This window comes from Papilio xuthus, unplaced genomic scaffold (genome assembly GCF_000836235.2).
Source record: "Papilio xuthus unplaced genomic scaffold, Pxut_1.1 DF827135.1, whole genome shotgun sequence".
Lineage (NCBI taxonomy): Eukaryota > Metazoa > Arthropoda > Insecta > Lepidoptera > Papilionidae > Papilio > Papilio xuthus.
The window spans coordinates 727,900-742,590 of NW_013531514.1; the positions used below are offsets into that span (position 1 = coordinate 727,900).

Genomic DNA, 14,691 nt, shown 5'->3' on the forward strand with positions numbered 1-14,691 from the left:
GTACATCTAAGTAATGAAATTCGTTTCCCACTTAGAATGAATTACTGAGAGAACTCACCATAAGGTCTATAATTAGGTAATATAATTGAATTGTAAGAATCAAATCACATTTCAACGAAACGAACAGGATATAAGCGTCCTTATATGTAGCGTTGGTGGCTCAGGAGTCAAGCACTTGACTTGCAATCTGCAGGTCCTGGGTTCGAATTCCGTCATGTACCAATGTGTTTTTCGATTTCCGATTTACATATGTACATTTATCCGACGTTCTTACGGTGAAGGAAAACATCGTGATGCAACCTGCACATATCTGAGAAGAAATTCAAAGATATGAGTCAAGTCAACCATCCCGCACTTGGCCAGCGTGGTTGACTATGGCCTAGTCACCCCTAACTTAGGGTAGGCTCCGACCCCCTCGGTGGGGACGTATAGTGAGCTGATGATGATGATGATCATATGTACATCAATAAGATATAATATAAATATAAGAATAAAATGAATGAATCAAGTTACTTTATTTATCCACAGTCCGTAACGTAAAGAGTTATGTCATTTGGGTGTGGGATACGTGCTACTTATATCATCTTATTGCACATTAAAATATAAATAACTAGAGAAACAGAGGCACATTCTGAGCAAATAATAGATAGTACGTAAAACAATGTCTCTCATTTTGTTGAAATGGATCGCCAAGTGTCTACAAAATATACATATTTCAATGTCTCAATCTTACAGTTTTGGTGTATGGCTCAATGGATCTCGCTGAACAGCACAGATGTAGTACAACATATAGGAAGAACATGTAGCCTACTAATTATGCTTTTTTTATTCCGCGCAGACGGAGTTGCGGACGACCGCTATGACATAAGGTATAAAATATAAATTTGTTTAGCGTGATTATATCTAACATGAATAAATGTATAGTCACAATGGACATACGGCCAATAACCGGTTACTATAAAAGGATTGGTCGTAGCTATGAGTTGTCAAGAATGTTTATATTATCTGAATAAAGATGCTGTGGAATTTGAGATAAGGTATATGAAATATTATATTTGGATTTAGATTTAAAATAAAGTTAAAGTATTCAGCATTGATTTTAATTTTACAAGCAAACGCATGTACACTATACGTTAGGTACATACATTGTACTGTAAATATTATTTACGGCCAATTCAGAAAAGCAGACGAAAATTATAAATCAAAGAAATAGTTTTATAAGTAAATTAATGTTTGTAGATGGACGGATATTTGTAATTTGGTATCTCCAGGCGAAACGCATTTATAATTTTGTTTAGTTATAGAACATAATCTGTAAGAACACATATACTATCACGACTTATCTTGGAAATTAGTATAGTTCCCGTGGGATAAGTTTGTATGACATATTTACACGATAACTCCGCAACGGTACAACACACCTTATTGAAAATTTTTCACAGATAAAGAACATAGTCTCGAGTAAAACATAAGATACTTTTCATCACTTTTTTTAAATTCTACATAGACCAAGTCGCGGGTAAAAGCTAGTTTACTATATTTACGATTCAATTTCATTGAGAAGTCGTTTAAAATAAAGCTATGTTATTATGTTTTCGTGAATGTTATTCGAGACAGATCATTTAAGGGAAAGGGACTTTGGTACACTGCGGGGCCTGACCGTGTACAGCGGATATACTTGTGGGTCATTGCTGAACTAAGTTATTTAGTTAATGGACAACTGGTGCAGTTAATTATCTATTAACATCAGATTAGTATGTGTGTTATAATGCATTCATCATCATCAGCTCACTATACGTCCCCACCGAGGGGCTCGGTGCCTACCCTAAATTACGGGTGATTAGGCCATAGTCAACCACGCTGACCAAGTGCGGGTTGGTTGACTTCACACATATCCTTGAATTACTTCTCAGATATGTGCAGGTTGCATCACGATGTTTTCCTTCATCGTAAGAACTTCGGATAAATGTACATATGTAAATCGAAAATTGAAAAACACATTGGTATATGGCGAGATTCGAACCCAAGACCTGCAGATTGCAAGTCAAGTGCTTGACCCCTGAGCTACCAACGCCTTAATAATGCATTAAATAATTGTGATTCTCTAAGCTCTAACGACAGCATAAATGATATGTAATCGCAATTATAAGATTTTGTGTACTTGATATTCTATATTTTATTGCAACTAGGTTTATTATTCAGTTGTCTATAGTTACTTAAGTATATTTTGTTTAATTATATTTAGCAAACTACGCATATTATAAAAATACTAGCGGACCCAACAGACGTTGTCCTGTCTACACGTCTTTAATTTGAAAATTTGACACTGCGATGGTAGCGCCGTCTGTCGGATCCAATGTAAAACATACCAAAATCAACAACTACTAATAAATTAAAAATTAATTAAAAAAAACATTGTCCAGCGGACAAAATTGTGAATCTAAACCATTCCCAGATCCCCTTGAACACACACAAAAAATTTCATCAAAATCGGTCCAGTCGTTTGAGAGAAGTTCAGTGACATACACACTCACAGAAGAATTATATATATAAAGATTGCCGTTAAAAGTTCAATGTTACCATGACAACGAAAAATCTTTGTAAAAGTCGTGAGAATGTATTGGTTTCTTGTAAATAATCAGTAAAAAGCATCACAATACCTCAATGGACTATTCAAATCCATTCGATTGATGACAATCACACATTTTTGCGTTGTCAATTACAATAAACAAAACAATGGAAGTTCGTTTGAAATAAATATAAAAAAAACTTACCTTATTCAATATCTTCAATTTTCAATATCTTCATTAAATTGATTTATGATAAAAAAAAATCTTTTACAAATTATGTTTAAACAAAAATAATAAAAGTATTTTCACTACCAATTTATTGCACACCTTTATTTTCCTCTTGTTACAAAACAGCTTTAGCTGATATCAAACAATATGCCCATTATTTCACATTTATACATTAATTATTGGTAACGATTATGATGGATGTTAGTAATTATAATATACTTTAAATAATAACTCTATTTCTATCCTACGACAATTTGTATTCGAAAGTTCTCGTACATCAAATAAACTAATGCTAATATACATTTTTGGTACGAACACTTTCACGTAAATAACCTATTTTAAAGCTATAAAATTTTATAAAATATGACTATAAAGAAAGTGTAGAGACGCTTCTATATGTACAAGTAATCTCCTATTACAAGAAAAACTTTTATTATAAAACTCCATCGGAATCGGAAGAAATTCAGTTTAAACAACTTTAGTTTAAAGAAGGCACAAAGAAAAAGACTCAGTCAAATGTAAATTTGTTGACTAAATTATGTCTTTTGTTGTTGAACTCCGTCTTGGTATGAACGCAGGTCGAAAAGTTTGTCTCGTTGGTCTTACGAATGTTTTCTTTGCTGTTGTTATTCTCGGAATTTCAGTTGTAATTTTTGGTACAAATTTACTGGAAGTGGTCCTCTTTCTTGTGTCTACGGGAATATTTTGAGCCCTATTTGCGGAGAATCTGGATTTACTAGGAGTAAATGTGGACGTTTTATTGAATTTTTGAATTGAATTAGTCTTTACTGTGGGACTAATTTTCTTAGCTGTTCTTGGAGTCTCAACTGATCTAGTCAAATTAGATATTTTAATATTAGGCCTTCTTATGAAAGGGAATGAAGATTTTTTGTTATTTCTCAATAGACTTTTTAGTGTACTTGATTCAGTTGTTTGAATTGCTGAAGTTGTTATCGGTTTAGGTGTAATGGTTACGTTTTTAGATTCCGTAGCTGAAATAGGTTGAACCGTAGTTAAAAGATCAATAATAGGACTTGCGGTTATATTCTTGTCGGACGTTAGAGAAGGAATATACTCTGTAGACTTCGTTTTGTGCTTAGGAGACATTGTAGTGTATTGCTCAACTTTAGGCTCTTGTATCTTATCAGAAGAAGTAGAATTTATTTCAGGTTTTGTAGGTTCGACGTTTTTGGTACTTTCAGTAGGATCTGCCACTGAGTATACAAAGAAGGGCTGACTTTCAATTTTGTCGCTATTTTTATTCGGTGTAACTGGAGATGCAGTTTTAAATAAGCCTTCTAATGATAATGTCGATGGATTATTTCGCATAATTCGTGGTGTCACTATATCAAAATTTTTGGAATTTCTATTTTGTTCATTTTCATACGCGGCTGGTATAAATTGATAATTCTGATTTTCTTCTACCGTTTCGACTTTTTTATCTTCGTTAATATAACTCAGGAAATCATCATCACTTATTTGTTCTACTTCTCGTTTAAGCAGAGGTTCTTTATGTTGTGTGGAAAATTCTTTAATATGTCTGTAAGCTTCGTTCATACTTTCAGAAGCAAGAAGACTTTCTTTGGGATAGTTGTAATTTCCTAGCGATCTAGCATTTCTTGCTTCGTCGATACGTATTGGATTATTAGGAGGATTGTCAACAGGATATACGTGTCCAAGCTTAGTTAAATAAATAGGAATTTCGTCTTCTACTATTTTAATCAGAGTAAACCGACTGACTTCACCAATTTTATCAACGGTTGGTTTCTTTTCAATGACAATAGGTCCTTCTTCAATTGACGTAGTTTCATTATTTTTATTCAAATGGTGCTTATCTTGCTTGGACGACACTTCAACGACTCTGCTTACAGAAAACAATTTGTTGAACTGAGTTTTTACTATAGGCGTTGCTGGTGTGGCAATAGTTGTGGTGTCAGGTACTTGGTCAGTTGTAAAACTTTCTTTATCTGACGCTAGTGTTGTTATTGCCAATGTTGTTGGCCGTTCAGTCGTCATTGGAATGGATTCTGTTTGCACGTGTGTAACTAAATCTTCAGGATTTGCTTGAGTCACACCGACATCTGAATTTTCCAAATATTCATCTGTATCAACTTCTATAAGGTCAGTTGTAGGTTGACTTTCAAACGTATTAGTAGTTTCATCGTTATGAACTTCTACAAGGATTGAAGATGTTTCGTTACTTGAAGTATTAATTTCGTTTTGCACGGTGGTTAGTTCGCTATCACTTGTGTCAGGACTGACAGTTGTGACAGTAACTTTTTCTTCAACCTTCGCAGGAGTTGTTGTATTTTTAACTTCAGGCGTAGCTTTTGGAGCACTGTAGCCGATTGGTACATTTTGTACGCGCTTCTTTGTGTCGTTTACAGGTTTATTTGAACTGAATCTATTGTACACAACAGTTTTATTTTGTCCATTGTTGAACGTACGTTTAGGCACTTGTGTTGCATTTGTTCGAGTGTTTGGTAGCTCTGTTGTTGTTGTAGAAGTTCTAAATGTGTTAGAGTTTACCACTCTAGGTCTAAACAGTGGTCTTCTTGAAGTCGTTGTAAATCTACCAATGGTTGTCGTCTGTGGTGTAGTTATCTGTTCTTCATCATATATCTCTTCTTCTTCCAATCCATCTTCAAATTCTTCGTTTCCTTCGTCCTCATATTCTTCCTCTGAATCAGGTTTTCTTGTAAATAACTGACTGGGAGGAACGAAAACAAAAGGATTTTCAGATTCTTCGTCTATGCCTTCTTCTTCCAGTAATTCTTCGTCAGAATATTCATTCTCTTCTACCCGTTTTGTAGTTCGCGCCGTAAATGGTTTTCTTGTGAATGTACGTGAAAATAAAGGTCTACGTGTAACTGATGGCCTAAATGGTTCTCTTTCTACAGTAGCAGGACTCGTGTATGCACCGGGATTATATTTACGACTAAATGTTCTGCTACTTGAAGGTAAAGAAGATTCGGTTGTAGAAGTAAATAGTCTTTTCGGTGGTCTATATGGTAGTCTTGTTCGAACCGATGACGAAGGTGATGTCGTAGTAGTCGTCGTAGTTGTCAGTTCAGTTTCACTTGTATCGTTTGTTTGTGTTTCCGAAGATTCTGATTTCTCTGATAAATCAATACCTTTATCGTTCGACTCAACTACAACCTCTGCATTCTCGGCTACCGTTGTAGCATTTGTAAGATTATTGGATTCGTTTTCTGAATTTGTTTCGCTTTCTGATTCTTCATTTTCTGACTTAGTGTTATTAATATTTACCTTAATATTCGAAATTGTGTCGGTTTCTTTTAAATTATCCATGTTCACAACTTCAGGTAGAGTATCCGTTTTGTTTTCAAATGTGGTTATTTCAACATTATCAGATATGTTATCATCTTGATCCGATACAGTTGTGTTATTATTTTCATTAGATTTGGCCATGTTATCATTCTCGGAGTCTTCGGTTAGTACTTGATCTTCTTTTGTATCAGCATCAGTGTCCTCTTGATGATCTTTTGAATTTACTTCAGAATCGCCATCGGCTTTGTCGTCAACTGGCGTTTCAGCCTCCTCAGTGCGTGTTAATTGATCATTTTGCGAATCATCATCTTCATCATTTTTCCCTATGGTTTCTTGTTCGTCAGATGCAGGTTTTGTCTGACTTTCTTGAATACTATCATTTCCTTTGAGTTTTGGTTGTTGCTTGTTTGATTCGAATTTAGGTTCTATTGGTAAATCTTCGACATCTTGACTTTCTGTAGTAGTTGGAGTCATAGTGGTTGATTTAGTTTTTTCACCATAGTTAAGCGCCAACTTCGTTATTTCTTTTAACGTGTCAGGAGTCGTATATTTAGTCGTAGTTTCTATATCACCGTCAAATGGCTTTATTTTTTTCCTTATTATTTTACGTATTCTCGGTACTGTAGATATTGTTGTATCTGTAAAATCTGGTGTTGGTGTAGTTTCTGTGGCGACCGTTGTTTTCGTAGGACGTCGTCTGATTACTTTAAACTTTCTTGTACCACTATCATTTGTAACAGTTTCCCCTAAACCATAGCTTTCCGTAGTTGAAAACCTACCGTTTGCTACTCTTTCCGTTTCCTCCTCGAAATTCGTAGTGCTAAATCTTTCATTTTCATCTTTATGTTCTTTTTCTTCAATCGCACTCTCTGAAAGGTAAATATCATCTCGTTTGTTTTCTAAGTCTTCGTCGTCAATTTCAGTAGTAAACGTTTGTTCAGTTGTCGTCGTTGTTGTAGTTGTTGTAGATCTAGACGGGAACGGTAATCTTCGGGGCTGAGGTCCTATAGCGATGTTAGGAACCGACGTAGATAGTCGTGATCTTCCAAAAGACGCCCGAAGGGGAATTCTCGGAGATATAACTCCTTCAGTTCTTTCTCTATTAATCGATGGCCTCAACGTGGGCCTGGCAAATGGTCGCGGTGTAAATCTAGCGAAAGTAGGACGTCTTTGTGTAACTGCAGATTCAGTAGTAGTTGATTGACTTATAGCTTCAGTAGTAGTAATAGTTGTATATCTTCCTCGGCCTCTAAATATAGTTGTTGGGCGCTTGTCTTCTACAGTGGTAGCTGAGAATTCGCTATCTTCTGGTATTTCGTCGATTTCAGTAGAAGAAGTTTCTTCATCGATATCATCATTGTTTGTGTCTCTTCGTACATACATGGGAGCATCATCAGCAGATGTTAAAGACAGATCTTCGTCAGAATTAAACTTTTCCTCAAAATTACTTGCAGACACCGGTGATGCTGCGGCAGGTAACGAATCGTCTACTGAAGGTTGATATCTAATTCTAAATCTTCTGTTTCGTGCCGATTCACGATTTTGTTTAATACCCTCGACCTCACGACTGTTTGGTGTAGTTGATCTGATTTTTCTAGAAAGTATATTTTCTTCCGATTCCGAGGTTATTTCATTAGGTGTGGATAAAGGCTTACGCCGACGTACAAAATTATAATTCCTAGAACTCACCTGAGTTGTTGATGTTGGAGATGATGTAGTTGCGGTTGACGCTGTAGTAGACCCACGACGTCTCAAGCCATTTCGACGTGAGGTAGTAGTTGAAGGGGCTTCAGTTGTCGTAGTGGTAGATGGTGTTGTCGGCATTGTAGTTGTAGTAGGACTGGTAGCGGTTGTTGTAGGGACTTCAATTTCTTGTGTTGTGATAGATATAGATGACAAAGACTCAGATGAAGGTATTTCCGCAGGCGTTGGAGAATTTAATAAAGAAGAGATTTGAACAGCAAGGACTGTTGTTGGTTCAGGGCTGCTTGGCTCCTCAAGAGGAGGAAGTGTGGTAGAACGGATTCGCAATACTGAAGTGTACTGGGGTTGCAGAGATGGAGAAGTTATTTCTCTTTCTAAAGCAGATTCCTGGGATTCAACTTCAGTTTCCGAATTCTGATATCTAAAAGAATAGAGTTTCATAAATATAAGTGCATCCAGGATATGAAAATAATACAAAATACAGAAAACAACTTACTGCGCAGTAGTTGTTTCGGTAGTAGGGCGACTTCGTCTAATTGTCACGTATTCGGGAATATTCTCTCTCCTAGCACTGGCGATGTCGAGAGAGTTGACTGCTTCCGACACGGATACATACGGCTCCACGCGTTCAAATAGAGCATTATTCCTAAAAATAAGGACACCATTAGAACCCCAACAAAATTTTCAACATAAGTTTCCGTTAATTAAGATTTGATAATTTAAATATATTTATTTATATTTACGTTTTTCAATATTTCATCTTTTTCGTTATAGCGTTAAGAAATTACCTGGATCCTGAATCATCAGCAGAATCAGGTACAGTTGTCGTAGGCCTCGATCGTCTGATATTAACATACTGCAATGGTTTGCTTGTTGTGGCTACTTTGGATTGTACTCCGGCTGATCTGCCTCGCGTCAATTGCTGTTCCGCTGATTCCTGTTCGTCTTCGATCTCCTCACTCTCTAAAGAGTTCTCAGTTGTCGGTGGACGAGATCGATTAATTGTTACGTACCTATAAAACAAAGGAAAAATGTATGTGATTTTTTTTATTTAATCTTTGATATTATTGTGCATCGTTTTTACAGGTATAACAGAAATAAGGGATAAAAATTATGTGTACTGACTGTGGTCTATCTTTGTTCAGTAATCGATCTTGGTCTGCGGTTGGCTGGAGGCCTTCGTTTTGCGGTCCGCTGCGACTGTTTTGTGACTGACTGCCAGTAACACCATTTGTGTTAAATCTGTAATAAAACAATCATTAAATTTTTAATAATATCCTCTTTTGTAATAAATGTTTTAAATTTTTAATAACTATAAATAGAAAATACCAAAGTATTTTCTATAATTTCTATATTTTAATATTTCTATAACAAATTATCACTTACTTGCCCCTTCCTCGGGCCCGTTCCAAAACCTTTTGGTAAAGCTTTTTGTTGAAGGAAGAGGGCGTACTTGTGGCTACATCACCGCTAGTACTGATGGATGTCTCTGACAAGCCGAGCTGCTTTTCCAGCTGTTCCACGCCACCTGTTACAACAATATTAATAAAATAACTCCTGGCAATCTTACTGGTACTTTGGGGAAATGGATCGTGCGCTCTGCAGCATTCTCTAAATCTTTATTACGCATCACTGTGTTATCCGAGTTTAAGAATCATACCAATTTTGTCTTCATTATTAGCCGTTGGATCTTAGCCATTAATAGTACTAAATTTACCAATCATTTATACGTAATATATAAAAAGGTAAAACACAATCATATAATAAAAGCTCAAAGCTTAATATTTTGGATTTTACTTACCGACTTTCTTAATTAAATCGATTAGTTCCTTAATAACTTTAGGATCTTCTGCATCGTCAGCTGTGTTATCTTCGTCGTCCTCGTCTTCGTATTCTTCCTCCTGAACAAAAGTAGTTAGGTCTTATATAGGGATTTAACTAGACACTACAGTTAACAATTTCGAAGAAAGAAAATTACGAGGCTTTAAGAAAACGAAACCAAATATGCATTTGGTACGCACAAAGGCCAATCTAAATAAGCGAAAACTGGATAGGGAGAAACCTCTAAAAGTCATTGTACGATCCCGATGCACGACCACACAACTCTCGATGCACACCTCCATAAGAGGACCTCTTTAAGGACTATTGCTTATCCTGGTACAACTGTGCATATACATATATTTTCTTGCCTTAAGAATTAGTAGATTTAATAAAAAATATTATGTCGATAAGCGATTGTTGCATTACCTGAGGTGCCGGTGTAGTGGATGTTGTTCTAAACAGAAGTGAGTTGCGGGTACTGATCCTCAAAGGCTTTCGTGTCGTGGTCGTCGTTGTTGTTGTGGTGACCGTTGTTCTTGTGGTAGGCGCTTTAGTGGGAGCCTTGGTTGTAGCCGCCGACACTTTGCAAAGTACATTGCGCGCAAAATCACAAGAATCTGCCGCTTTGTTGAAGTATAGACCTGTAAATTGATTTTAATTATAATTTCTGTTATATTATTTACCTCTTCTATACAATAAATTGGACACAGATTAGGTTATAATTTTTTTTTGTAGATACCGTAATGAACATATTTATAAAATTCTTTGTCACTTTAGCTATAAATAAATTAGTTTTTTATGACTATCAATCTGTCTAAGCAAAGTGACTATCTTAAATAATAAGTTGGAAAGTGAAAGAAGGATTGTGTACCTGAAGGGCAAGTGAACTGGTGAGCAACGATGCCGAGGTCGGAGGGGCCGGAGTCGAGGCACCAGAAGTACTTCTTGCAATCACGCGGATGCGGGAAGAAACCTTCGTCTGTGCACTTGAAGTCTGAAAACAAAACAATGAAACATGAAATAAACGTTTGTCATTAGTTTTAAATCTAATTTTTCAGAACAACATCAGAATCGACAATATCTTTCGTTAAGTAACGTGATTGGCGTGCGTCAGTTCCATACATTCGATATGGAATCGCTTCGGAGGGAATGCACTTTGTCTACCTCCGAAAGTTATACAAACTGTATCTACACGTTTCATAAGACTTTAGGAAGTTGTATTTTTTTTGTTGTTGTACAAAGCTGTATTTATGTTTGGATGAGTTAGAGGTATAAAAATTTTGTACCTGAACCAGGGTCAGGAGTTGTAGGTGGTTCGGGAGTGATGACGTTCCAGGCAGGAGTCGTACTTGTAGCTGATCCGCTCTTACGTTTGTTGCTCCTAAAATTATAAACAATATTAGCTTAGTTCATTTATTATAACGTGCCAAAGATAGTTGATGTAATAACATGAATATATGGAGGAATTGGATTTGCTGTAAGTTTTAACTTATTAAATACATATAACTGATGTATTGGCCTTCTTTCCCTTCCCACGCTTATCTTACAAGGAAAGGATTGGCAGGGGAAGATTTAATGGAGGCGGAGACGAATAAGAAGGAAATGTTTCCTCTTACTGTGCTCCTCCTCCTCTGTAGATTAAACGTACCTACCATTTACCTAACGTTACCGCATCTGCAATTATAGATGTCTACGGGCAGTGGTCGCATATTTAGACGTAGACTGTTGACTCATTTGCTACCTTATGATATAAAAAAGTCTATGAGTTGCCTATGGCCTATAAAATAAACTATTTTATACCTTGTAGATGGTTTCTCAGTAGTTGTAGTTGTGGTGGTGGTAGACGTGGTGCGAGGACGTTTGTTCCTCCTGCCAGACTTACTGCCGGATTTGCGGGACTTCGGCCTTTCCGATACAACAGTGTTATCCGTCGATCTAAACAATGTAATTATTTGATTAGTTTACTTTTATCTTCCTAATGTTTTTTTATTAACAACAGATGTAATAAAAACTTGAGAATGTTTTCTTATAATATATGAGAATTTTTGGTAAGTTTTAACATAATCATTTGGTTTTTTATTATCTTAATAATTATTTTTTGTTTCAATACATAACTATTAGAATGCCGTCATATTTTATTATAATTAATTATATATATATATAGAACTATATTATTTTGTACATATTTGTAACGTACCCAAGTTTTTGTATATAGGACTCCTTGGCCGCTTCTATGAGTGGGTATGGCTTGCCGTGACAGTTGCCCCGGAAGTCGTCGTTATCGATAGACCAGAACATAATGCCTGCAAAAAGAAAAAAAAAGAAAAACTTGCAATTATGTTCAATTTAATTTATTTACATCTTACTGCGGAATTCAAAACTGTTATAATACATGAATATTTTTTATGAGAAATCATAAGTAAGGGTTAAAAAATTTGTTAGAGCACTTAGAGCTTGTTTCTGAGACCGAAATCTGTATAAAACATATTGTTTTCCGGTACATCAAACAAACAAAGAAAAATAATAATATATTTTAAACAGCGATTTTGGTTTCAAAAACCCACGGTTAATTAAACAATGTATGCGAGATGAGAACTAAAATTTAACATAATAAGAAAAAATTGTAAATATAAATATTGGATAAAACTTCAATAGATTCAAAGAAATTGCGAAGTTTACTATAAGAAAAAATTATTTGAAGACTAACCTCCTAATCCATTTTCAGCGACGTATTCGGCTTTCTTCTTAACAATGTCAATATCATCGTAGCCAACCCACTGGTTGCCTTTGAAGGCGACTGGACCCATTGCGGTGGGGTTGGGATGCATAACCGTCCATTCTTCTTCCTCTTCCTCTTCTTCATCTGAGTATTCTTCTGAGTCAGAACTGATGCTGCGTTTCTTCTGCTTCGGCTTGAGAGCTTCGCATATCTGGTAATATTATAATAATAAATTAGATTTCAATTTTCTTTAAAATAAAAGGAATATTATTTCGTCGTTTAGTTGTACGTCTATTTATTATATTAAAAAATGTCCACATGCGTTAAATTCTTTAAAAGCAAATACATGTACGCATTACTAACAACTTAACATTTCAATGACCAAATAATTTTCATATCATTATTATATTCATGAATCACAAACATATTTCACTCAACTCGTCACAATAACCGGTTATTTGTCAACCGGATAACAAGATATTAAAACATATTTTTATAACCATGTATATTCCTATTTCAAAACTTTGGATTTATAATGAAGCTCTGACCATAATATGAGGAAAACCCACATATTTAAAACATATAGAAGAATAATATAGAGAACGAAATCTTGTAGTCACCTTTTTTAATATATTTACCAGATAACAAAATATCAGAATAGTGTACATGATACATGATACATGATATGTAGAAAGGAATGTGTTAATATACGACGAATAGGAACTATTACGGTTTGGATGATTTTCGAACACTTACCTCGTAGTATGCCAAGTATCCTTTCTCCCTGGTCGCATCCCCCTGTTCTCCGGGACCGTCAGCAGGGGAGCCAATCTCCACTGCATCGGGGTTGAATAACGTGTAAGAGCGTCCGTACGTCGGTATACCGAGCACTAACTTGTTGGGGTCCGCACCGTTCTCCAGATAGAATTTTATTGTGTAATCCTGTAAAAGAAAGATATAAACTCTTTTATTGCATTTCACTAATGAAGTGTAAATAATGCTTTGATAAAAGTAACTAAACAATTTTAACGTGTTTTTGAACTTAAACACAACTTAAGGAAATAAGAAACGATAATTTATTCAGAAATCTTCTTATTAAAGCTTCAAATGTTTCAACAATAAACACAATGTAAACTTTAGCCACTACTTGACCTCATTCTTGCACCAACTCAGTGAATAGCGTGACGGGAAAATTGTTTCTGTAGTTTGTTGACATCTAATTGTTATACATTTTCATCTCTTTTCATGAAGTTTCACAAGTTGCAGGGACCAAAGACAAATAAAAATGTACTATTAATTAAAAATACTTACGATATTAAGTTCGTTATCGACGCTGTACTCGTTGGGCTCTTCCAGCGGGTAGAGCGGCGCGTGGTGGTTGACCGCTGGCTCGAACGCCGAGTGATAGTCGTAAGATAGTAAGTTCATCCAGTCCAAGTATCTGCAATTAACAATTAATATAACATCAATACTTATTTAAAAAAAATCAATAACAGTAACAGTATAGAGCAAATTAGTTACAATCTTTTACTGAAGTAACAAAGATTAGTTACAGACACTGATTGGATTTATGATTTTTGTTAGTTATTTTTGTAACCATTATATATTGGAAGAGAATAAAAAGTATGATAGTTAAGCCTCCAGTTACCACACATCCTCGTGACGAATTATAGTAAGCGTCTTGTACGATTTACATAATCTGTGTTAAAACAAAAAAAATATGCAACAATAGTAAATGCATCCTTTGTTGCTTTAAACAATCTTAATATCGTTTGTGCGCATGCGCACCGCGTAAGATGTTTTGTTTACGAAACAGAAAATAATCAGAGCGATGAATATTTTGTATCATACCTACTATTACATATGCTTTAGCAATTTACTTATATAGTACTTTAACAAGAAAGGAAGTAAATTATCATTAAGAGGGTGTACGTTATTAGTAAACATTATTATTATTTGTACATTTATTTATCATATTTCTATTATAATATAATACATTTCATATCCAAAAAAATAAAAATATACAAAACATATTATATTAAAAACAGAACACCACCGGCTGCGGAATCAAATGACTCAAACAACCAGTGGTCAGGGCTGCAGAGACAGGAACCTTCTCATGCAGAGACAGGAACCTTCTCAAACAAATTATTAACATATTAGTAAACAACTTATGAACATATTTTGTATGCCTTTTCGTATTAGAATACCGAGGGTTTTAATTTATAATATAATAAGACTTAAATTCTGTCAAAAAATTATAGTTAAACAAATAAGAAACTTAAATACTTATTTAGTTTCTCCAATTTCAACAAAATATTGCATCGAAATATTAAAATGCAAATGTCACATTTAATT

At 35.1% G+C, this 14,691-nt stretch overlaps 1 protein-coding gene across 1 annotated transcript in view; it reads right to left on the reverse strand.

The window, feature by feature from the left end:
* Positions 1–14,691, reverse strand: part of Cht6 (Chitinase 6) — a 71,418-nt gene that overhangs the window by 24,309 nt on the left and 32,418 nt on the right. The window contains exons 6-19 of the mRNA XM_013314695.1: positions 13,645–13,774; positions 13,090–13,275; positions 12,322–12,544; positions 11,812–11,917; positions 11,415–11,549; positions 10,901–10,995; positions 10,486–10,608; positions 10,041–10,255; positions 9,595–9,694; positions 9,180–9,321; positions 8,919–9,035; positions 8,582–8,806; positions 8,290–8,439; positions 7,779–8,214 (exon numbers count right to left, since the gene is read on the reverse strand). Of these exons, the coding sequence (XP_013170149.1) occupies positions 7,779–8,214; positions 8,290–8,439; positions 8,582–8,806; positions 8,919–9,035; positions 9,180–9,321; positions 9,595–9,694; positions 10,041–10,255; positions 10,486–10,608; positions 10,901–10,995; positions 11,415–11,549; positions 11,812–11,917; positions 12,322–12,544; positions 13,090–13,275; positions 13,645–13,774 (2,383 nt within the window). The remainder of the gene's footprint in view (positions 1–7,778; positions 8,215–8,289; positions 8,440–8,581; positions 8,807–8,918; positions 9,036–9,179; positions 9,322–9,594; positions 9,695–10,040; positions 10,256–10,485; positions 10,609–10,900; positions 10,996–11,414; positions 11,550–11,811; positions 11,918–12,321; positions 12,545–13,089; positions 13,276–13,644; positions 13,775–14,691) is intronic.